At 32.4% G+C, this 25,024-nt stretch overlaps 1 protein-coding gene across 12 annotated transcripts in view; it reads right to left on the bottom strand.

Annotated features, from left to right (window-relative positions):
* The window catches only part of ADK (adenosine kinase), a 505,936-nt gene that overhangs the window by 242,800 nt on the left and 238,112 nt on the right, over positions 1–25,024 (bottom strand). For all 12 annotated transcript variants that reach the window (XM_077895077.1, XM_077895086.1, XM_077895079.1 and 9 more), the window contains 2 exons: positions 17,193–17,365; positions 14,169–14,277 (listed from right to left, as the gene is read on the bottom strand). In XM_077895077.1, the coding sequence (XP_077751203.1) occupies positions 14,169–14,277; positions 17,193–17,365 (282 nt within the window). The remainder of the gene's footprint in view (positions 1–14,168; positions 14,278–17,192; positions 17,366–25,024) is intronic.

Genomic DNA, 25,024 nt, shown 5'->3' with positions numbered 1-25,024 from the left:
AATCCCACATCGGGCTCCCGGTGCATGGAGCCTGCTTCTCCCTCTGCCTATGTCTCTGCCTCTCTCTCTCTCTCTCTCTCTCTGACTATCATAAATAAATAAAAATTAAAAAAATAAATAAATAAAAGCTGTTGGTTAATTAAGGTAGTCGAAATATACACATATTCTTAGGAGAAAGCAAATGAAGATATTTGAATGTTACAGAATTCTGTTTATCATTGGCCTGAAACCACATTATCTCACTACTGAATCTGACTCCCCACTCTAATATATTTTTACAAAAATCAATTCTTAATTGAAGAAAGTAAATATATATTCACAATCGGAAAAGTTTTGGAAATTCAGAAAAGACAATTTTTAATATGGAACTGTAACTAGACTATGTATCAATTTAATTCACTATTTACTATGACAGAGGTTCTTGACCTGGTCTCCAAGAATTAGCAAAAAGTCTTTTCAAATCTATAAACTTCCAAAAATTAAATGAACAATTTATGAGTAAATAAATTTTTCTGGGAGGGTTCAAAACTAAGACAAGATTAAAAACTACCACTCTAAGAATATCAATCTACCTGAGAAATGCTAGCTATATTCACAAGTAAAATAATATTCTAAAGATTCAATTTAGTTTATTACAGATGTCAAATTAAATAAATAAATGTTAACCTTACAAGAAGCTATGTAAGTGTAAAAATATTTTTGAGGAATGAATAATGAAATAGATGATGCTCTTTTACTTTATTACATGCGTATCTTTCTACAATAGTTGAACTAGGAAATTTTTGGTGGGTTATTGTACATTTTATGTTCTATTTGATTGTTTTTGACATTCCTTTAAACTTAACAATACTATAATGATATAATATCATCTTAAATTCTTTATAGAATGAAGAAAGACTTTGAAAAAAGAATATCAAAATGACTAGAAAAACTGGCGCCAGAAATCTGTATGGAGGACAAGAGGAACACAATTTGGAAAAGCAGCAATCTGTCTTTTATAACATCTTATAACTATCTAGGATTTGCTAATATCAGGACAATGTCAGAGAAAAAGATAGTATTAATATGTCCTAGAAGTCTAGAGGGGAAGTCCCTTCCTGCTTCCAGGAGCTAGTTCTAAGGGGTAAAGAGAAAACACATGATGGATACAAGAGGTTAAAGACAAATGTGCTATACTTAACAGCTGAGAAACCTGTATTGGTCTCAAATTGGGTAACAGCAAATATGAATTTATATATAAACTTGCCTTCCTAAGTACTGGAAGGGAAATGCTTTTTATTTTTTCATCCCACTTTACCAAATATATATATTTTAAAAACTTCATCTACTGTATGTCATCCATCCAAATAAAAAAATTGACATTTTAAAGAACTGACCCCAAAACAGTTATATCTAGAACAAATAAATAACAAAAGCTTGAAAGACTCTTTTTACAGTGCCTGCAAAAGAGAAATACATAGCAGTAAGAAATCAAAATAGACTTATTATGACTTCCATTACATACGTCAGAGAACAAAGACATAGATTATTTGTTTATTTAAGAACAATTATATCATCTGTAGCCATAATACCTGAATATCATTGAAATTATTATGAGAGATGTAGATATAAGACTGAATCCAGGGGCCATGGGGAATAACTGCTAATGGGTACAAAGTTTCTTTCTATGGTAATGTGAATGTTCTAAAATTAGATTATGGTAATGATTGCAGAACTCTGTACATATTCTAACAATCACTGAATTGTACACTTTAAACAGGTGAACTTACAGTATATAAATATCTCGGTAAAGCTTTTATAAAAAGATTAAAGCCAATTTTATTCATCTAGAATAGAGACAACAGAACACATGAGTTAAGTTATATAAGCTATAAAGGCTCTATAATGTGCAGAGAAAAATATGTTGAAAAACAGACTTATACATACAGATACTAGACTATTTATGTCCAACTTACATAAAATTTCAAAGATATGACAACACATAAAAATGTATACTGCCATCATGTTTATAAGTTTTCCTCTCTTAATCATGTTTATTAAAGAGATTTAGTAAACATTTCATCTTCTCAGTCAATTGCTGACTGGTCTGAAATATATAAATAAAGTACATGGAAGTGGAAACATTTCAGTAGATGGTTTGTTAATTCATTTGGGGCTCTGTATAAGGGCCTACTGTCTTAACAACTAAGTGCTATACACATGTTTATTTTCTTGCCATTCTACGGCAATTAGCACATAGTGTGGTTTCTAACCTCACATAAAATTCCAGGGCCTCATTATAATGCCACAAGTCCAAAACACAAAAATGTCCGATCTTTATCTTTAACTTCTTTAACCAATACTATCTTACTTCTACAGAGTGAAAAGATTATTCTATTTATCTAACAATAATCTTACTGTAATATTCCATAGATTGTTTCCCCTTATTAGAGTTTTGCATTTGATAACTTGCCAAAATAAGACTTAACAAAAATTACAGGAATACAGGAGTAAATTACACTACTTGGAGAAAATATTAATCTATAAAAATCACAAAATATTAGTCTAAAAAAGTGATAATATTATAAGCATTTAACATGCCCCCCAAATCTAGAGAAAGAGAAATTAAAAATGAATACAAATAGGATTTCTATAATCACACTCTCATTTGAAAAATTTTCTAGCAAGAATCAAAGACTGTCCCTATAGGAAGAAGTAAAAACATTAATCATTTGTGCAGTTCCCTGAACATCAATACACACATGGAAAATTCTTTATAGTTAAAAATTGAACTTTAATGCTAATTTTTAAGAAGAAACATAATTAACAATCTTTCTCTTGTATTCTCTATATTATATCTGAGGCAAAGAAAAATGTCTTTACCACATAGTTGGCACATAAAGTTTTAAACCACTGTATGACAAAGATTTGGGTATTCCAAGTGTCAGGAATTATACGAAACACAAAATGCTCAACAGAGGGGGAAAAGAAACCCTTTACATATTTCTTCTCTCTCTCTCTCTTTTTTTTTTTTTTTGAGTTTATATTATTTAAGGGCATCTGCAAGGGTGTTTCCAAATAAAGACTTAACAATTCAAAGTAACCCCTAATGAAATTAATGAAGCAGTGCAGAATAGGATGGTCAAAAACTTGAGCAAAAACTACAAGATTGGGGGGGCTCAGCAGTTTAGTGCCGCCTTCAGCCCAGGGCCTGTTCCTGGACACCTGGGATAGAGTCCCACGTCCCACGTCAGGCTCCCTGCATGGAGCCTGCTTCGCCCTCTGCCTGTGTCTCTGCCTCTCTCTCTCTCTCCTCTCTGTGTATCTCATGAATAAATGAATAAAATCTTAAAAAAAAAATACAAGATCAAATCCAAATGATGATCACTGATTTGACTAATATCATGAGAGTTCCAATATATAAGGTTGAAAACTACATTTAGAACACAGAAAAAATGAAAAGTCAGTGGGTAGTTCAGCCCTATCTCCTTAAGCAATAATCTCAGAAGAATGTTATAAAGATTAATTAATAAATTCCAAGAAGTGTTTTGAATTCTAACTAAATGTTTCATAAAGAATTGTGATATCATTAAATCAGTTGTCATTTACTAAACAGCTTTATTTTTTTTTAAATTCCATTAGTTTACTTACTCTGCCAAAGTATATTCATTATAAAAGTACAGCTTCAAAAGATAATATTATAAAGCCTTTTGCCAGGGACTATTAAATATTTAAGACAATGAGTTTAAGTAACTGTCCACAAGTCAGTAAAACTTTTGTATCTTCAACTGTCCAGATGTTTTTTAATTTTGTGGGGGGGACTAAAAATCTCAAACATACATATTAAAGTAATAGTTATCTTTCATTTCTCTTTATATTACTTCAAGTATCTATTAGGTTATCATTATAAGACAAATCTACTCACTTTCCCTAGAACCTTTTTCAAATCTTTTCACAACAGAGCTAGGAATATCATACTAAATTTTGAGCATAATCAAAATAAATTTTAGAATTCTTAACAAAGTTTTACTTGTAAACATCTTTTGGTAAATATTATCAAAAGATAAGAAAAACCTAAAAAATAGTAATTACATATTTTATTATACATTTGTTCTAATTTGTCAACAAACATTCATATAAAACATTTCTAAAAGAAAATTTTCAAATATATGCTCTCTTAGACTATAATTCTTACAATTTATCAAATAATACCTCATTTTAAGGATGTTGGTCATTGCTTTCAGATAACTGACAAAGATATTTAACTGTAACTGAGTCTAAACAACAGTTCTGCTAAGATAAATTATTACTCATGGCAACATTAAATTTTTTTTTAAGATTTTATTTATTTATTCATGAGAGAGAGAGAGAGAGAGGAGAGAAGCAGAGATACAGGCAGAGGGAGAAGCAGGCTCCATGCAGGAAGCCCGACGTGGGACTTGATCCCGGGTCTCCAGGATCATGCCCTGGGCTGAAGGCAGCGCTAAACTGCTGAACCACCCGCGCTGCCCAACATTAAAAATTTTAGTAGAAAACCCAACGAGGCCAAACAAAATAAGAGATGTAAAACTCAAATAGTGATTATTACTTGTCCTTTATATACAAATACTCCTATTTCTTTCAAACTATGAACTCTATTCCATTTTTCCAAGGCTGTAAACTTCTCCAACATGTGTCTTCCACTCATTTATAATCATACCTTCTTTTATTCCAGAGGCAAACATTAGTAGCACTTTCTTGAACACCCTACTCTCACAAAACCATATTCCTCAAAATGGTAGGATTCTAGGCTGTAAAGAGCTAAGTGGTCAAGACAGAGTTATAAAATAAATAGAGAGAAGGAAAAGGAGATCTGTAATCAGCCATGGGACTGGAACAATCACAGGAAGAAGAAAATAAACATCATTGCCGAAAGAAAATTCAAACTACAAATCCCATATTCTCAGACAATGATCGACGAACTATGATTCTCTATTCTTTCATTTAAAGTGCTTAATTTTTAATCAGTAAAAAAGGGCACACATCTAGTTAAATTTATGTCAGATAAGTCACAAGGTAGTGAAAATTTTTGATAAACATATTTCTTAAATATGTTAATCTCTGAAGTTTATTTTCTTTTAGATTTTATTTATTTATTCATGAGAGACAGAGAGAGAGAGAGAGGCGGAGACATAGGCAGAGGGAGAAGCAGGCTCCATGCAGGAAGCTCGATGTGAGACTCAATCCTGGGACTCCAGGACCAAGCCTTTAACCAAAGGCAGATGCTCCAACGCTGAGCCACCCAGGTGTTCCAAACTCTGAAGTTTAAAACTCTCCCTAAACTTGCAAGCTGACTGGTATTTGAAAGTTGGAATGTTATTAGAAATAATGCATAGATTTCTATGTAAAATCTCATTGTATTCACAATGTAGTCTAAAACACTATAAAGGGCTGACTGAAAAGATTAGAAAAAATTACTAACATTAGTAATTATACATAAACTACCATATATTTATTAGATGAGAATTTTAAAAATTATTTTTAATTGATAAAATGGTAACGGAAGAATTTTAAAGAATCTAGAATAATAGTTTGGGGGAACTTATGAAGTTGAATCAACCTCAAGACCAATTTAAAACTCATTTCTCAGAGTGTCTGGGTAGCTTAGTCATTAACTGTAATTCTTGATTCTGGCTCAGGTAATGATCTCAGGTCATGTGGGGCTCTGTGCTGGGCATGGAGCCTGCTTCAGACTCTCTCTCTTTCCCTCCGCTCCCCACTCCCTAAAAAAAATTGTAAAACTCATCTCACCAAAACTTGAAAGTTTTGCTGTTACTTGATTATTCCCTGTAACACATTTATGAGTGATAGTTTTTGTCAATCTAGCTTTCAAATAGCTCAAGGAAGGAAAAATAAAATTTGGGTACAGGGAAAGAAAAAAACTAAAGAGGTTAACTGAGAACTAAATCTGCAGTTTGAAATAAATATAATGTTCCATGAAAGTTGGTATAGAACAATAGAGAGGGAGATAAATCATGGTCATGTTATTAACATATTCAAATTCAAAGTGAAAGAAAGGCAATCTTGCAGAAAAAGAGAGTCATCTAAGAAAGGTAAAAGAAAAATCAACGTGGGGATTTCAGTTTCCAATCAAGATAGAGTAACAGGGAATGGATTTACACTTAAACAATTTAAACTTAAACAATTATAAAAATTGGGGGGGGGGACCCATTTGAAACAATCTTTAGACACTGAATAATAATCAAACACGGAATGAAATAAGGTGACTCTTACAATTGCTCAAACTCCCTAAAGACAACTTCTAACCTGTAGTTCAGAAGGAGAGAGCTTTAAGTAGAGTCATTTGTCTCCACTTGGAGAGGCTACGGAGGTCAGCACATGCTAGTCCAGATAGGGACAGGACAGAGGTGATAAAAGGAAGAGATGTGAAATCAGAACTTGAGATCTGCAGGGGTTTCCAACTGAGTCTTCAGTATATTGGCATAACGAAAAAACCCAATGTCAAAGTAAGAACCAGAAAAAAAAAAATTAGTAGACAAGGACATTAAAAACAGTTGTTATGACTATACTACCTAAGTTAAAACTGAGAGATGGCAGGGTGCCTGGGTGACTCAGTCGGTTAAGCACCTGCCTTCAGCCCAAGTCATGATCGCAGGGTCCTGGGATTGAACCCTGTATCAGGCTCCCTGCTTAGTGGGAAATCTACTTCTCTTTCTTTCTCTGCTGCTCCCCCTGCTTGTGTTCTCGCTGTCAAATAAATAAAATCTTTAAAAGAGAGAGAGAGAGAGAGAGAGATGGCAACATGAGTATGTAAAGTAGTCATGGCAGGAATGAACAAGGCCCAAATCAAATATCCAGGTACGAAAATTATCATGTCTAAGATAAAATATACACTGGATGGGATTCATGGCAGATTAGACATTGTAACAGAAATTATAAGTTTAAGACACAGTAATGATAATTATACAAAATGAAGAAGACAAAGAAAAAAATTAAAAGAGTATACTAAGGTAAGGAACATTTCAAGTGGCTTAATATTACTTGGACTTTCCAAGAAGAGATAGTGTTGGAGAGAGAAAATATTTACAGAAAAATTTCTAAACTGAATAAACCACATTCACAAGAAATAGAAAGAAAACAATACCAAGGTAACATCATAATAAAATTGCTTAAAACCAATGACAAAAAATCTTAAAAGCAGTTAGATAGATAGGGATAGATATGGAAAAACAATAGGAATGACTTCCTTTCTAAAAACAATGCAAAGCAGAAGACAGTGGAAAAACAGGGATTGTGTGTGTGTATATATATATCCTCCATCATGAAACAAAAACAAACACAAACATGATGCATGCAACAATGGTTTTTAAAACCATGGACATCAAGGAGGAAAAATAGTGATCTCTGAGAGATGGGAAACCATCTAGGTGAGCCCTAACACTGGATAAGTATTGTTTTGTGAGAGTTCCCAGGCTAAAAGCACCAGACCCAGCACTGGGAAGGGCAGAGCCCAGGGAGTTAGGGAGATGGAGCTAATGATGGGAAGAATAGAGAAGTTAGAGTGCAGAGGTTAGGACAGTAGAGAAAACTGGAAATCTGCAGATTCCTCTCCAACATTCATCAGATCAGAACCTAGGAATGAGCCATCCAAAAGAATGAGAGGGAAAAGAATTAGAGGAAACAGTGCCTGAGCATATGCAATTCTGGGAACAGTGCCTGTTTCCACCATCTAGAGCAGGAAATATCATTAATAACGGGGCATTGCATAGAGCACAGCAAAGTGTTGCCTCAGTAGCAGGGAACATGTAGCTTTAGACCAGAGTTTCTTAACCTTGGCTCTACTGATACTTAGAACTGGATAATCCTTTATTGTGGAGTGCTGTCTCATACACTATAGGATACTTACCAATATTCCTGTCCTATATTTACTAGTAGCAACACTCGCTCATCACTATAATAAATATCTCCAGATTTTGCCAAATGTCCCTAAGCGGGGGGAATTGTTCCTGATTAAGAAACGACTGCCATTAAATGAATTCTACTCTGGATTCACCTAACGAGTCATAAAAGCAAGATCAAAATGCATCAGGCTTGCTCCAAGTAACATAACTGCATCCCAGAAAAAAACCTCAAGAAGATTTATCAATGATAGCTAATGATCACTGCACCTACAAAGAGAAAGGAAAACACAATCCTCAATAAGGAGGATAATCAATCCTTACAACTACTCCAGAATCAACACAGATGTAAAGAAGTAACAGAGAAAGACATCAAAATAGTTCTTTTAACTGTATTTTATGTGTCCAAAGTAGAGACAAAGAAGAAATAAAAGACCCAAATCAATCTTATAGATATGAAAATAACAAATGAGATGAAGAATACTCTGGATGGGATTAATGATAGTTCATACTATACGGGAAAATATTAGTGAACTAGCAGGCATAGCAAAAGAAACTATCCAAAGTAAAACACAGAGGAAAAAAAAAAAAGAATCCAAAAAAAGGAAAAGGGTGGTATCACTGAGCTATGAGACAACTTCATGGGTAACTTGAAACCCAAAGGTGGGGGGCAGCTGGGCAGAAAATATATTTAAAATAATGGCTGAAAAGATTCCAAACATAATAAAAATTATAAATCCACAGCTGTAAGAAGTTAAACCCCAAGTATAAGAAACATGAAAAAGAATACACTACGGTACAATATCACCAAATTGATCAAAACCAGTAATAAATAAAAAATTTTAACAGCAGCCAGGGTTAGGGGTGTGTGAATTGTTACATGCAAAGGAATAAAGGTATGGATGTCAGATTTCTCATCAAAAACAACTCAAATGAGAAGACAGTAAAGCAACATTTTTCAAGTACTGAAAGACAAAAAACTGTCAACCTAGAACTGGCAAAAATCTCTTTTAAAAATAAAGGTGAAATAAAGATGTTTTCAAACATACAAAAGCTGAAAGCATTCATCACCAACAGACCCAAATATATGAAATGCTAAAAATGTTCGTTAGGCAGAAGGAAAATTATACCAGATGGAAATCTAATTCTAAGCAAAGGAATGAAGAGAACTGGAAGTGGTAATTAAATGAGTAAATATGTTTTTTAATTGTTGAAATATCTTTAAAAGATATTTGACAATTTAAACAAAAATTATGTGTTATAGTGTTTATAACACAAGTAAAAGTAAAATTTGTCTGTTGTATGGTATGTTAATTATATATTAATAAAGCTGTTCAAAAACAATTAAAATTTGGGGTGCCTGGATGGCTCAGTGGTTAAGCTCTGCTTTTGGCTCAGGGCGTGATCCCTAAGTTCAGGGATCGAGTTCCCTCAGGGAGCCTGCTTTGCCCTCTGCCTATGTCTCTGCCTCTCTCTCTGTGCCTCTCATGAATAAATAAAAAATATTTTTAAAAAAACAAAATTAAAAAAAAGGAAAATGTGACAATGATAGCATAAAGGCTTGGAGAGGTGAAACTGAATTATGCTATTGTAAGGTTCTTCTACTGTATGTGAAAGTTTATAGCATTATGTGAAGGCTCCATTGGTAGAGGATGCATCTCTCTCTCTCTCTCTTTTTTAGGATGCATCTCTTGATCTCAGGGTTATGAGTTCGAGACCCACACTGGACAGAAAGCTTACTTAATACAAAAAAAAAAAAATGAAGGCAGTGATGAGTTAAAGACATATACTATATATATATATATATATATATATATATATATATATATACCCTAAATATAGATAGATAGATAGATAGATAGATAGATAGATAGATAGAGATAGGGTTGAGTATATATCTCTCTATATATATCTATTGAATATATATCTAGGTATATATATATACTCAACCCTAATGCAGTCACTAAAAGAAAGAAAAACAGAGATATTAAGGCAATGAAAGAAATAGAAGTACTGGATTAACCTAAAAGAAGGCAGGAGAAAAAACAGAATGAAGGACAAACAGGACAAACAGAAAACAAATACAAAGATGATGAACTAAAATCTAACCATATCAATAATCACATTAATGGTAATGGTAAAAACATTCCAGTTAAAAGGTAGACATTGTCAGGCTGGACAAAAATTAAGACTTAACAATATGTTGTCTACAAGAGATACACTGTAAATAAAAACACAAATGATTACTAAAAGGGTGGGAGAAGATATCAATAGTAAAAAAAAAGTTGGATTGGCTTTATTAATATGAGAGTATCAGACAAAATAGTTATGGGAACAATACCAGGAATAAATATTTCAAAATGGCAAGTGGGTCAGATAATCAATTCTATACCTTTAGGCACCTAATAACAGAGTTTAAACACACTGAAGAAAAATCTGATAGAACTGTAAAGAGGAATATACAAATCCATAACAGGAGCAAAAGGAAGATCTCTGGGAAATCTCCATATTTAGAAAATAAACAACAGGTTTCTAAATAACTCAGGAGTCAAAGAAGAAAGTAAAAGAGAAAGTAGAAAATTTTATAAGCTGAATGAAAATGAAAACATGACATTAAAATTTGGGGGATGTAGCCAAACCGGTTCTTACAGGAAATTTATAGCACTAAATGTCTACAGTAGAAAAGTCTCAAATCAATGAATTATTCTTCCACCTTAAGAAACAAAGAACAGGTAGAGCAAGAATGGGGGATGGGTTGACAGAAGAGGAGGAGTAGAAGAGCAAATTAAATCTAAAGTAAACAGAATAAGGAAATAATAAAGAACAGAAATAAAAATCAACCTGGGCTCAGGTCCCACAAAAAGTGCTGGAAAATGAAGCATTATCTACATAGTAGTACTTTGTTTCACGAAATACTACACCAAACAAGTTGTTTTTGTACAAAGCAACAAGAAGTCAGTAAGATCTCAAGAATGGAGAAGCTCTGGGGGGAAAGTGAGAACAAAATGCAGCCAAATGAGGGACATTCAAAGTTAAACAATAAAGGAATGGGAAGACTGGGTAAATAATTGGTGGTGGTGAAGCATTTAACTCATTTAAATAGAGAAACAAGACTGTGAGGATTATAGTTATAGGATAGAGTGCAAATATTTAAATCCTAATGCTAAGATGAAGAACACCTGAAATTTATTTTTTCAAAAATGCAATTAGCTATCACTATAACCAATAACTCTTAATCACATATTAGCAAGGAGTTTGGGAATTTGGTCTAAACAGGGTAAACTGAGATTACATGCTATAAATGGAACACCTCCTATGAAGATAAAAGAAGACGTAAACATTTACATAAACCAAAAGAAAATGTTGATATATCCATATTTCATTTCAGCTTTTTGTCAGCAAATTTTTTTTTTTATTTTAAAGATTTTATTTATTTATTCATGATAGAAAGAGAGAGAGAGAGGCAGAGACACAGGCAGAGGAGAAGCAGGCTCCATGCCGGGAGCCCGACGTGGGACTAGATCCCAGGACTCTCAAGGATTGCGCCCTGGGCCAAAGGCAGGCGCTAAACTGCTGAGCCACCAAGGGATCCCCTGTCAGCAAAATTTTTGATGTGAACTCTGCATTGTAGATTGACTGAATTACATGACAGAGAAAGTGATCAAGGTTTTGGATTTTCTCAATGCTCATGACCATTATTAATTTATGAAATCATGGAAAGAAGAGCGGAGTATGTAAAACTGGTTTACATAATGCAGACAGATGTCTTAATTATGGAAATTTGTTGAATAGATATACTGAGATGCTTCCTTGGACCAAGAAATTCTGAAATTAAAGAGTTCCTAGAATTTTAACTTGTTAAACCTCAGTAGTTTATAATGATACTGTGAGAAGATTGCTGACTCTACAGAACCAATATGGAGGAACCCAACTAATTTGTTGAAATGAGTACAGATATATCTACTCAATCAAAACTTGTGGTTTAAGCATCTACTAAAGAAAAGGCTACACTGGATATTCTGGCCTCAAAGGAAATTAAAGGTTTAAAAGAACTGCAAAGGTATTATCCGTAAATGATGAACCACTAAATCCTGCTCCTGAAACTAACTAATATTATACTGTATGTTAACTAACTAGAATTTATTTATTTCTTAAACTAACTAGAATTTAAATAAAAAATTAAAACATTAAAAAATTAAATTAAGAAATAATAAAAGAATGGCAGAACATCTTTATACAAATATCATTACACTTCAGAAGAGAGTACACAGATTTTAATAAGAATTACGCTCTTAGTAAATAGCAAGATAGTTATAGAATATACAGCATCCAAGGTATCCTTTTTTATTTTTTTGTAAAGATTTTACTTATTTATTCATGAGAGACACAGTGAGAGAGAGAGGTAGGGACACAGGCAGAGGGAGAAGCAGGCTCCATGCAGGGAGCCCGACGTGGGACTCGATCCCGGGACTCTAGGATCACGCCCTGGGCCGAAGGCAGGCGCTAAACCGCTGAGCCACCCAGGGATCCCGCATCCAAGGTATCCTATATGAACTATTTTAATAGTCAAACTCTCCACAAACTATTTACTTGGCAATGTGAAACACCATTCTTTTTATAAAATTGCTGAAATAGAAACTAAGCACTAACAAAGATATCAGCTGGAATCCATTTTGATATTTGTTTCTGGCTGTTTTTTGACAAGTTTCAAAAATAATTCAATTTCCTTTATTAATTTGACCCAAAATTAATCACTACATTTTATATAAAACTGGACTTATATAAGTAGTTATTACTATTGTAAGAATTCTACTTTACCTGAAGTTGGCTCGATGCACTATGGTACATAATTCTTGAAACTCTAAATTGTTTGCAAGATAGGTCTATACTCCTATAAAAATTCTATTCATCCTATTCATCCAGGCTTGGCTAATGGTAGATATATATAACTGTTAAAACTGAGTGTTTCCACTCATAATTTGGAGTCCAACTGCCATATATCTAAATAGAAATATAATTGCCTGGTAAATATAGTTTTCTACCATAATTATTGTCATACTTCATAGCCAATATAAATAATATCAAATTTTAGACCATGTGTTCTATGAAAATCAGACTTTCAAATGTATAATCGTTTGAAATAGCACAGAAATTCCCCCGAAAGAAACACACTACAAAAACACACTCCCAAGAAAACAACAAAAAAATTAGACCATTTAGAGAAATAAAATAGAAAATAATCAAGAGGGAATTTTTTTTTAATTATCTGAAATGTTTTCTCACATGCTGTCTAAAGAGCTAATATGACTTTCCTCTATAAAATCCCCTCAATGTATTTACTTGACATTATAAAGGGGTAGGATTTTCTATACAGAAGAATCAATAATAACCTTGTAAAGCCTAAAGCAGTGAACATAAACATGCTGTAGGAGACATTAACATTAGACTGAAAGAAATAATTATACTTTCAATAAACATGCTCCTACTGGATAATCAATTTTTTACACGTCTTTGCAGCTGTTTCACAGCTCAGGTAGTGAATGGCAGCAGCTGTTATATCAAAAGCATATATTATATGCATATGAGGTATTTTTAATTTTTCATAGGTATCTACTTATTTGTGATTAGGCACATTTAACTCATATTAAATAAAAACACAGTATTCATGGGATGATAAATTGAGGGGGATTTTTAGTACCATCTTATTTTAGAAGAGAATTCTTAAACCAATTATTTTTATGTCAGAATATTTAATAATTCAAATTACATGCTGCCCTTAGTCCCAGATTTTAGAGATTTGTCACGATCAATGTTTCTGAAATATTAAATTAAAACGTGTCATGGTAATTACCATGGAATAAACAGCAATTAAGATTTTTTAGGCAAATAAGCTCAAATTGTTTGCAGTGCATATTTATACTACTAATATTTTCCCACACAATGCATGCACCATTCACAACAAGCAGCCTAAAAATACAGAATGTAAATCTGTAGAATTATTTCAAAAGACCTTAAGATCTTTGGATTTAATATGGAATCTGATAATTAGTTAAGAAATATCTATGTATAATGTATCCAAAAGGAGGTAGATTTGAATGTTAAGTAATACAAATAATGTTACCATAGAATGATCATGTTTCTGTTCTGTATTTGTAATAGAGAAGCTACCATATGCTGTAAATCATTTGCAGGGTAAGTAAAAGACAACTATTTAAAAATGTATATCCAATTACAAACTATAATTAACAGTATAAATTATGTACCAGAAATATGAAACAGGTAAATACTTACTGCTATATAATAAACTCTTGCTTTTTCTACCAGTGTCCAGTTTTTATCCATATCAAGATGTTTTTCTTTTTTATAACAATTGGCAGCAGCGAGATTGGCTACAAGTGACCTAAAACAACAACAAAAAGCAAGTAGGCTTTCATACTGTAGCTAAAATTGTCATGTACTTTGTTACAATTAATTAGCAATACTTTTTGCAAATTATGTTTTACATTTTAATTCTTATTTTTTCAAAACTGCTATACACTGATATTAATAAATTAAATAAGATTAAATTTGTTTTGAGCACTTTTTGAGACTTCTATGTTGCCTTTGAGATAAACAGAGATATCAATCCTTGTTCTAAATACCATCTGGTATTTTGAGAAACTGGAATTTATGTTTCCTTTGGTACTAAAATGATGAGATTATCTATTTTCTATGTTTTAGTAGTTCAAAATACAGTTGGGAAATTAAACTATTATGTTGCTATGCCAAAAAATTATGCAAAAAAGATATATACATACATATATACAATTGAACACTTCAGTTTTTAAGTATCAACATACTATATACATTGATTATTTAAACTAATGCTTGAAAAGCTAAGTATAGGATTAATTTCACAAAACACACCTAAGAAATGTAGGCCCTATTTACTATGAGGTATTAATTTGCAAACCAAAACATTTTAAAGACTAGAATACATTAAAATTAGTTTTCTATAGTTGAAAACTCCCAATATTGGTCCAGTTTTGCAGCTGAAAAATCTAAGTAGGATACTGGATTTAAAATCTTGCTACAAGTGCCAGATTGGAATTTTTGTTATTGTTCAAAAATTAAAGTTAATAAAGTAATTATTTATGCTAAGTACAAATTAATAAAAATATTTTCTTTCTCATTTTGACCCAGAAATTAGAAAATAACTTGCCATTTTTTCATTCTTTCTAATCAAAAGGGAACAATCATGGTCAAAAATAGATACATCATTTTATCCCTTGAGATTTTTATAATATGGTTTCTCTGTTAAGAAAAACAACTGATACTCTTCCAAAACATATTTCTACTCATCCACATGCCAAATGACTACTGAAAGATATCAATTCAATTTATGCTCATTAGATTATTAAAAATAAGAACAATAGGAATCAGTATATTTATATGCAAGTATTAGCATATTACAAAGTTAAGAATAATAATCCTAATTTATAAAAAGCATTTCAGTAATCATGATGTTAGCAAAATTTTGATAGAAATGGGTATATATATACAAAAAAAAAAAAAAAAAAAAAAAAAAAAAAAAGGAAAAAAAAAAAAAGAAATGGGTATATATGAAAATAAAAGGCAAACACTTCTGGTACCAGTTATGAAATTCTATTTTGATAATAAAAGTATCCTTTGATAGTTTCTCCAACATGTAAGTATTCTCACTATCGAAATGAATGTGATTCAGAGTCTGGAGAGCAAGAACCTCAATTGAAAAGATACTGCATTATCCCAATTCTTTGATTCCTAGATTTTGGATAGCAATAGTAAGAGTTATCAGCCCTATCCAAAACAATTTATCCGTATCTATGAGGTTCTATAATTTGATTGATGATGAATTTGATAGTGGGAGTTTCCCCCCCAGTTTTTGACTTTCAACACCACCTGAACATTACTAATCACCGTAACCATAATATTAGTATATTAGTTAAGCTTTTGACATCTGGGAAACCTAATATCATCATAACTTCTCTCTAAAAGAGCAATTTAGCACACAAAAACAATTTAGCCATTTTACACTAGCCTGAGAGGTAACAGGCAAAACTTGACCTATTTCTCACTAATCAGAAAAGTGTATCTGCATATTAAAGTTGGTTTTAGGAAAACTGAAAAGGGAAAAGGTCTAAATAAGTATATTTCAATGTTTGAACAATAAGTGGTTTTATTTATTAAAACCTTAAATGATAAAGTTCCCTATACACACAAAAAAATAAAATCACAGGAAAGATTTAAAAATGACTTTGGCACCCTAATTATTTTAAAAAGCTATATTTTGGTTATTTAATGACTACTGGCCAGGAGAGTGTCAGGTGCTTAGCATACATCTACTAAAGGTCAAGGAGTGAGCAAAGAAAGACGAAGGGAATAAGGGGAAGAGACAGTAGGGAGGAAATAAAGGAAGACAAGAGGCAAATAAGAAAGGAGAGAAAGAAGGGCAAGGAATGGAGGAGGACACACTAAATATTTCTATGTATCAGGAAAGTGAAATTTCTAGTGAATCACTATTTAGAAAGAGATCATCATTGCCAATTTTAATAATATAATAGCTAGAAAAGTTATTTTGTTTTTCCCTTGCAAAGGATAAAAAAGGCTGTTTGATGAACACTGTGGTAACAATGCAAGGATATACTAAAGAAAAACCTCCATGTGGCTGCAAAAGGCATAAATACAACTAATATATGGAAAGTCCTGAGACAGAGATTTCAAGTTTATATAAAGAAGAATTTTCTAAAAAGTAAAATTATATAGAAATGTAGTGAATTGTTTTTTGACTGGTGTATTACCCATAACTGAGGTTGTCTGATATGGAGAGAGGACTATTTGTCAGAAATGCTTTAGATGACCTAATTCATATGACACTAAATAGAACATAGTATTTTATATATGTTGTAAAATACATGTGTGTATCTGTCCTTATATCTGAATATTCCAATCTCAGGATATGGTAAAAAGAGCATTCTTTTCATCCCAGTTTCAGCAAGAAATCACAAGACACTGAATAAAACATTTTCCTTATTTTCCTTTTCTGATCTAATTACAAAAATTAGACTGGAATAGATAATCTCAAAATTTTCATTTCACATGCCTCATGAATACAAAAACAGGTACAAGGTTTTTTTTTTTTTTTTAAAGGAAAATGAAATCAGAAAGAAGAGTTATTAAAACACTAAAAGCAATTTAAAACGTGAGATCTAAATTCCAAATTCAGATTGGAATTCAGAGTCTACGGCTGTGAAAATATCCAGTTAGTAAAAAACCTTCCCCTGGAATTAAACTGACCTGTTGCTACCAGTGATGCACACAGCACAAGTTCCCGTTGTTTGCTCGTTTTGCTCATAGTAATGAGCATCCACGTGGGCTTCAGCAGCTTTTTTCTTCAAGATCTCTCCAAATGTATCTGTCCCAATGCATCCAAAAAATGTTGCTGCTTTGTATGGCTGCTGAATCATCCACTGAAAAACAGGAACATAAATAATTTTAATGGCTCAGAAATACAGTACACATAGAATGGTGGAATAAAAGGGATGCTTTGTTAGATGCTGTGACTGTTACAAATGGAATTCCAATCCTGTACTAATGCTTATGACAACAAATTTGATATAACAACCACATAAAATCTTACACTACATTCAGGGACAGAAATAGGGTGTAGTGGTTAAGAATTCAAAATTCAGTCACATAGACTTTAGGTCAATGCTAACTTGATACAGAAAAGTAATAGTGAGTCCCAAAATGAGTAGAGTAGCATTGTCATTTAAAAGCCCAGAATCTATACTAAAGACCATCTGGGTTCAAATCTTGCCTCTGCTACTTATTACCTATATGAGTAAGAGCCTGTCACTTAACATTTCTATACCTCATTTTCCTCACTTAAATATGGAAAAATATAGAAGTACACCTTATGAGGTTGTTGAGAATTAAACTAAATAACTTAAATTCATGTATATGCAGTGTTGAGCATAGTATACACACAGTAAACAATGTATGCTAGCTGTGGTGGTCACTATTATTTTTACACTTGTAATTCATAAGTAAATTAAGCTAAACTATGATTAAGTCTACTAAATTGTTCTAAAAATTCAAAAGTAGTGTTAATTCTAATTCTAGTATCTCAGTCTTTCAGTAGTCTCAAGCTTTAGTATCTCTGTTATAAACAGTAGATTGCTTTTAAAATGCATATTTTAAAAATACTATGAACTATTATTTTTCATAATTAGCTCAAATTCTTAAGATTTGTAATACTTATATTAGCTATAATAAAACTGCCATCGATTTGTTTGTTCCTAAAATCTATATGAGCAAAACACCCCACATACTAAGTCAAAAGACATAAAAATCTTACCACATTCTCAAATACTTAAAATATAAAAGAAATGCATGTATATTTGAGAGTTAAAGTGATGAAGGGACAAAAAAATAACAAAGAAAACTGTAAGATAAATATACAATAACTGCCTAGGGATTTGTTCTGAAGATACATGTCCACAAATATGATGCAACATATGCATAAGTACTCTTTGAGACATCATTTGTAATGCCAAAATGTTAGAAACAACCTAAACACCAATATATAGAAGACTGGTTGAATAAACTGATTAATCTCCTCAATGGAACATCACACAGCAACTTAAAAAACAATCAAAGACAGACTATACAGAGTAATCCATTTATATAGAGTAATTGCCAGGATCTTTTATGAAGATTAAAAAAAAAAAAAAAAAGAGCAGGGCACCTGGGTGGCTCAGTAGTTGAGCATCTGCCTTGGGCTTAGGTTGTGGTCCCAGGGTCCTGGGATTGAGTCCTGCATCGGGCTCCCAGCAGGAGCCTGCTTCTCCCTCTGCCTGTGTGTCTCTGCCTCTGTGTGTGTTGCATGATTAAATAAATTCTTTTTTTTTTTTTTTTTTTTAAAGAGCAGAGTTCAAAAGTGTGTGTCTTCATGTGTGTATGTGTTTTAGTAGACTGGAAATTAAAATCATAGATATCTTTATAGTACATACTCATACTCTTTCAGAATTTATTTATTTATTTATTTTTTTAAAGGTTTTATTTATTTATTCATGATAGTCACACAGAGAGAGACAGAGAGGCAGAGACACAGGCAGAGGGAGAAGCAGGCTCCATGCACCGGGAGCCCGATGTGGGATTCGATCCCGGGTCTCCAGGATCAGCCCCGGGCCAAAGGCAGGCGCCAAACCGCTGCGCCACCCAGGGATCCCTAGAATTTATATTTAATTTTAAGTTTGCTTATTTTGTAAAAAGAAACAGAAACATAAACCATGAATTGAAGAAAAATGGTTTTCTATCAGGGTGGGTGGGAATGGAATAAAGAAATAGAAATAAGAACAATTCCTCTGAATGTGCCACTATACATAAAGTGTCCTTTTGAAATGCTAAAATTATAAATTTTTGGAAGTGTAATTCAACTTGAATTTTAAATTTATTTGGGAAAAAATGATAAAGTTGAGTACAATAGAAATCAATAAATCAAAGAAAATATAAAATTTTAACATAACCCCATAGAAAAATATACAAGTAACTTTCAATATACTATTACTTTTCAATATACTCATTTAATGAACAAACCCAAAAAATATGGGTGGGTAGAACATTTGAAATCATTCACTCAGAAGAGCAAAAAGAAAGAAAAGAATGAAAAAGAGTGAAGAAAACTTACAGAACTGGGTATGTCAGTGGCCCAGTTAAGTGTCCAACTCTTGATTTCGTCTCTCAGGTCATGATCCTAGGGTTGTGAGATCAAGCCCTGAGTCTGGCTCTGTACTTGGCATGGAGCCTGCTTAAGATTCTCTTTCTCTCCCTTTCCCCTTCCCCTCCCTCTATAAAATAAAAAGAAAAAAGAAAGCTTACAGAATTTAGGAGATACACTGAAAAGAAGTAATATGTGCATTATAGGAATTCCAGAAGGAGAAAAGAAAAAGGACAGAAAGTATATTTAAAGGATAATGGCAGAAAACTTCCTGAACATAGAAACAGAAATGGACATCCAGTTCTATGAGGCCCAAGAAAATCCAAACAGGCTGAATATGAACAGGGCTACACCAAGGCACATTATAATTAAATTGTCAAAGTTTAAAGACAAAGAAAAGAATTTTAAAAGTAGAAAAGGAGAGAGAGAAGCTATACACAAGAAAACTCCCATATGATTATGTGTGGATTTCTCAACAGAAAGTTTACAGGCTAAGAGAAAATGAGATGAAACATTCAAAGTTAATTATTAAAAGAAAAAAACACCTGTTAATCAAGAATTCTACATCCAGCAAGCTGTCCTTCAGAAATGAAGGAGGGATAAAGACTTTCGCAAACAAACAAAAGCAGAGGGAGTTCATTATCACTATACCTAGCTTATAAGAAATGCTAAATGGTATTCTTTGAGTAGACATGATGCTAATTAGTATCATAATAATATAAGAAGGTAGCATAAAACTGGTAATGATAAATATGCCGTCAAAGTTTGATTCTGTAATATGGTAATTATGAATGTATAATCAATCCACTTAGATCTTCAGTTTATGTTTAAAAACATAAAAGTAGTAAAAATAACCATAAACACCATAATCTGTAATTAGTTACACAATATAAAAATATGCAAATTTTAATAGCAATAACCTAAAGTGTGAGGGGGAAGAGAAGTAAAAGTGTAAAAGTTAGGAATTCTAATCAAGTTAAGTTGTTATCAGCTTAAAATAGGGTATTATAATTTTAACATACTTTATGTAAGTCTCATGGTAACCACAAGGTGAAAACTTGCAGCAATTACACAAAATAACATGACAAAAAAGTCAAAGCATACTGTTACTGAAGGACATCAAAACATGAACAAAGACTATAGGATAAGAAATAAGGAACAACACATCTACAAAACAATCAAACAATTAACAAAATGGCAACAGTAAGTCATTACCTATTAAGGTAGCCTTCCCTTATCTGCAGAAGGTATGTTCTCAGATCCCCAGTGGATGCCTAAAACTGCAGATAGTACTGATCCCCATATACAATTTTTCTATATATATATATATATATATATATATCCATTATAAAGTTTAATTTATAAGTTAGGCACAGTAAGATATTAAGAATATCTAATAATAAAATAGAAAAGTTGTAACAATATACTGTAACAATATTTATGTGAATATGGTTTTGGTCTCTCAAAATATCTTATTGCACTTTACTCATCCTTCTTGGGATGATAAGTGATGATAAAATGCCTAGATGATGAGATTAAGTAAGGTGAATAACATAGGCACTATGACACATAGCATTACAGTACTACTGATGTTCTAATGATATGACAGGACAAGGATCACCTGCACCCAGATTATAATAGGTAACTGAAACTACAGACTGGGAGTGGGGGGGGGGTGCTGCAGTAATACTGTACTTTAAACATAAACAGGTTAAATTCTCTAATCCAAAGACACAGAATGTCTGAAATAAAAAATAAAACAAAATAAAAATCCAACAAGATTGCCTATAAAAGACTCACTTCAGCCTTAAAGACATATATAGACTGGGAGTGAAGGGATGGAAAAAGACATTTCACAGAAATGGTAACCAAAACAAAGCAGGAGTAGCTATGCTGATATCAGACAAAATAGGCTTTAGACTAATAACAGTACAAAGAGACAAAGAAAGTCATTACATAATGATAAAGGGGCCAATCTATCTATAAACTTTAAAAATTATAAATATTTATGCACCTAAAACTAGAGCACCTAAATATTTAAGAAAGAAACATAGCTAAAAGGAGTAATGAAAGCAATACAATAATAGTTAGGAATTTTAATACCCCACTCTCAACAATGAATCATCCAGCTAGAGAATGAGAGAATGGGAGAATGAGAATAAGGTAATAGCATATTTCAACAAAACTATAGATCAAATGGACCTAAAGATACATATACCTAAAGATACATATAGAACATTCTATCCAAGAGCAGAATACATATCTTCTCAAGTGTATATACAGTATTTTCTATAATAGTTCATATGTTAGACCACAAAAGAAGTCTTCACAAGTTCAATAAGACTGAAATCATACCAAGTATCTTTTTTGACCACAATGGCATGAAACCAGAAATCAGTAACAATAGGAATCTGGAAAATTCACAAATACTTGGAAAACTAACCAGCACTCTCCTGAAAATCCAATGGCTCAACGAAGAAATTAAAGAGAAACAAGAAAGTTTTTCTGATACAAATAAAAATGGAAAAACAACATACCAGAACTTAGGTTAAGTTTATACTAATTACTGCTTACATTAACAAGCAAGATCCTAAATTAAGAATCAAACATTATGCATTATGAAACTAGAAAAAGAAGAACAAACAGCCCAAAGGTAGATGAAGCAAGAAATAATACAGATTAGAGCAGAATATAAAAGAAATAGAGAACAGAAAACAATAAAAAAGACAACCAAACTAAAGTCTGATTTTTTGAAAAGATAAGCATAATTTGCAATCCTTAGCTAGTCTAACCAAAAGGGGAGAAAAAAAAAGAGAACAGAAATCATCAAAATTATAAACAAAATAGGACACATTATAACTGATACCACAGAAATAGAAAAGGATCACAAGAGGCTACTAGGAACAACTATATGCCAGCCAATTGGACAACCTAAAAGGAGTGAAAATATTCTTAGAAACATACACTCTACCAAGACTGAATAAGGATAAAATACAAAATCTGAATAAACCAATTACTAGTAAGAAGATTGAATCAGTAACAAAAACTCTCTAAATGAAGAAAAGCCTAGGGCCAGAGGACTTCAATGGTGAATTTTGCCAAAGATTTAAATGAGAATTAACATCAATCCCTCTCTCAAACTCTACTAAAAAATAGAAGAGGAGGGAACACATCCAAATTTGTTTTATAAGGCAAGCATTATGCTGATACAAAAGCCAAATAAGGACACTATTGGAGGACAATATCCCTGATGAATATAAATGAAAAATTCTCAACTAAATACTAACTGAATTCAGCACCACATTGAAAGAATCACTCACCATGATCAAGTGGGATATATCCTAAGGATACAAGGATGGTCCAACATATACAAATGATAGAATGAAAGAAAAAAATCATAGAACCGTCTTAACAGACACAGAAAAAGCATTTGACAAAACTCAGTATCTGTTCATGATAAAAGCACTTAACAAACGGAGAGTAAAAAATATATATGTATCTCAACAATATAAAGGTCATATATCATAAGGCCAAAGCTAACAACATACTCAATGCTGAAAGGTTAAAAGCTTTTTCTCTACGATCAGGAACAAGACAAGAATGCCCACTCTCACCACTATTTAACACAGTACTGAAAATCCTACCTAGAGCAATCAGGCAAGAGAAAGAAAAGGCATCATTATTGGAAGGGAAGAAGTTAAAATCATCTCTATTTGCAGATGGTGTGATTTTATATACAGAAAATCATAACAAAAAAAAGCTAGAACTAATCAATCAATTCAGTAAAGTTGTAAGACAAAATTAGCATAAAAATCAGTGGTATTTCTATACACTAAAGACAAATTCTCTGAAAGAGAATTCAAAAATCAATTCCATTTACAATAGTATCAAATAAACAATAAAATACTTAGGAATAAAATTAATCAAGGAAGTTAAAGATCTCTACTCTTAAAACTATAAGATACTGATGAAGAAATCAACAAGACACAAATAAATGGAAAGGCATCCTATGTTCATGGGTTGGGAGAATTAATATTGTTAAAATGTCAATATTGCCAAAAGCCATCTATAGATTCAATGCAATCCCTATTAGGATTCCAAAGGCCTTTTATTTCTTACATAAATAAACAATCCTAAAATTTAGATGGAAGAAGAAAAGACCCCAAATATCCAAAAATAACCTGAGAAGAAAGGTCTGAGCAGGAGATGTCATATTTTCTGATTTCAGGCTATGCTATAAGTTTATAATAATTAAAACAGCATGGTATTGGCATAAAAAGACAAATCAATGTAACAGATTCAAGAGCCCAGAAATAAACCCAAACATATATGGGCAACTAATATTTGGTAAAGAAGTCAAGAGGGCACTGGGGAAGCATTTGGCCTTTGGCTCAGGTCATAATCCCAGAGTCCTGGAACAAGTCTCACATGAGGCTCCCCCACAGGGAGCCTGCTTCTCCTTCTGCCTATGTCTTTGCCTCTGTGTGTGTCCCTCATGAATAAATAAAATCCTTAAAAAAAAAAAAAAAAAGAATACTCTAGGGAGAAAAGACAGTCTCTTCAATAAATGGTACTGAGAAAATCTGCTGTCCACACATAAGAGAATGAAATTTGACCCCTATTTTACACGACTCAAAAAATTAACTTGAAACGGATCAAAGACTTAAATGCATGACCAGTAGTCATGAAACTCTGAAGAAAACCTAGGGAAAGAAAACGTCCTTGACATGGGTCTTAGAAATGTTTTTTCAGAAATCACAATTAAAGCACAAGCAACATCAAAAATAAACAAATGAGACTACATTAAACTAAAAATCTTCATTGCAAAAGAAACCATCAACAAAGAGAAAAAAACAACGTATGGAATGGGGAAAAATATTTGTAAACCATGTATTTGATAAGGATTAATGTCCAAAATATATAAAGAACCCATAAAACTCAATAGCAGAAAAACAAATAATCAAATTTAAAATGGGCAAAGCACCCAAATAGACATTTTTCCAAGAAAATATATGACTGGCCAACAGGTATATGAAATGATGCTCAATGCTTCTAATTATTAGAGACACGCAAATTAAAACCACGTTGAGATATCACCTCATGCCTGTTAGAATGGTTATTATTGGGGCACCTGGGTGACTCGGTTAAGCACCCAACTCTTGATTTCAGCTCAGGTCATTATCTCAAGCCCAACACTGGGCTCCATGCCCTAAAATGATTAGGATTTTCTCTCTCCCTCTCCCTTCCCCTGCCTTAAAAAAACAAAAAAACAAAAAAACAAAACAAAAAAAAAGGTCATCATCAAAAAGACAGGAGATAATAATAATAGAATAATAGTATGGATGTAGAGAACTCTTATGCACTAGTGGTAGAAATTAAGTTGGTACAGTTACTGTGGAAAACAGTT

This window comes from Canis aureus, chromosome 4 (genome assembly GCF_053574225.1).
Source record: "Canis aureus isolate CA01 chromosome 4, VMU_Caureus_v.1.0, whole genome shotgun sequence".
Lineage (NCBI taxonomy): Eukaryota > Metazoa > Chordata > Mammalia > Carnivora > Canidae > Canis > Canis aureus.
The sequence above is the reverse complement of the archived record's forward strand: the minus strand, read 5'-3'. Positions and strand labels throughout refer to the sequence as shown.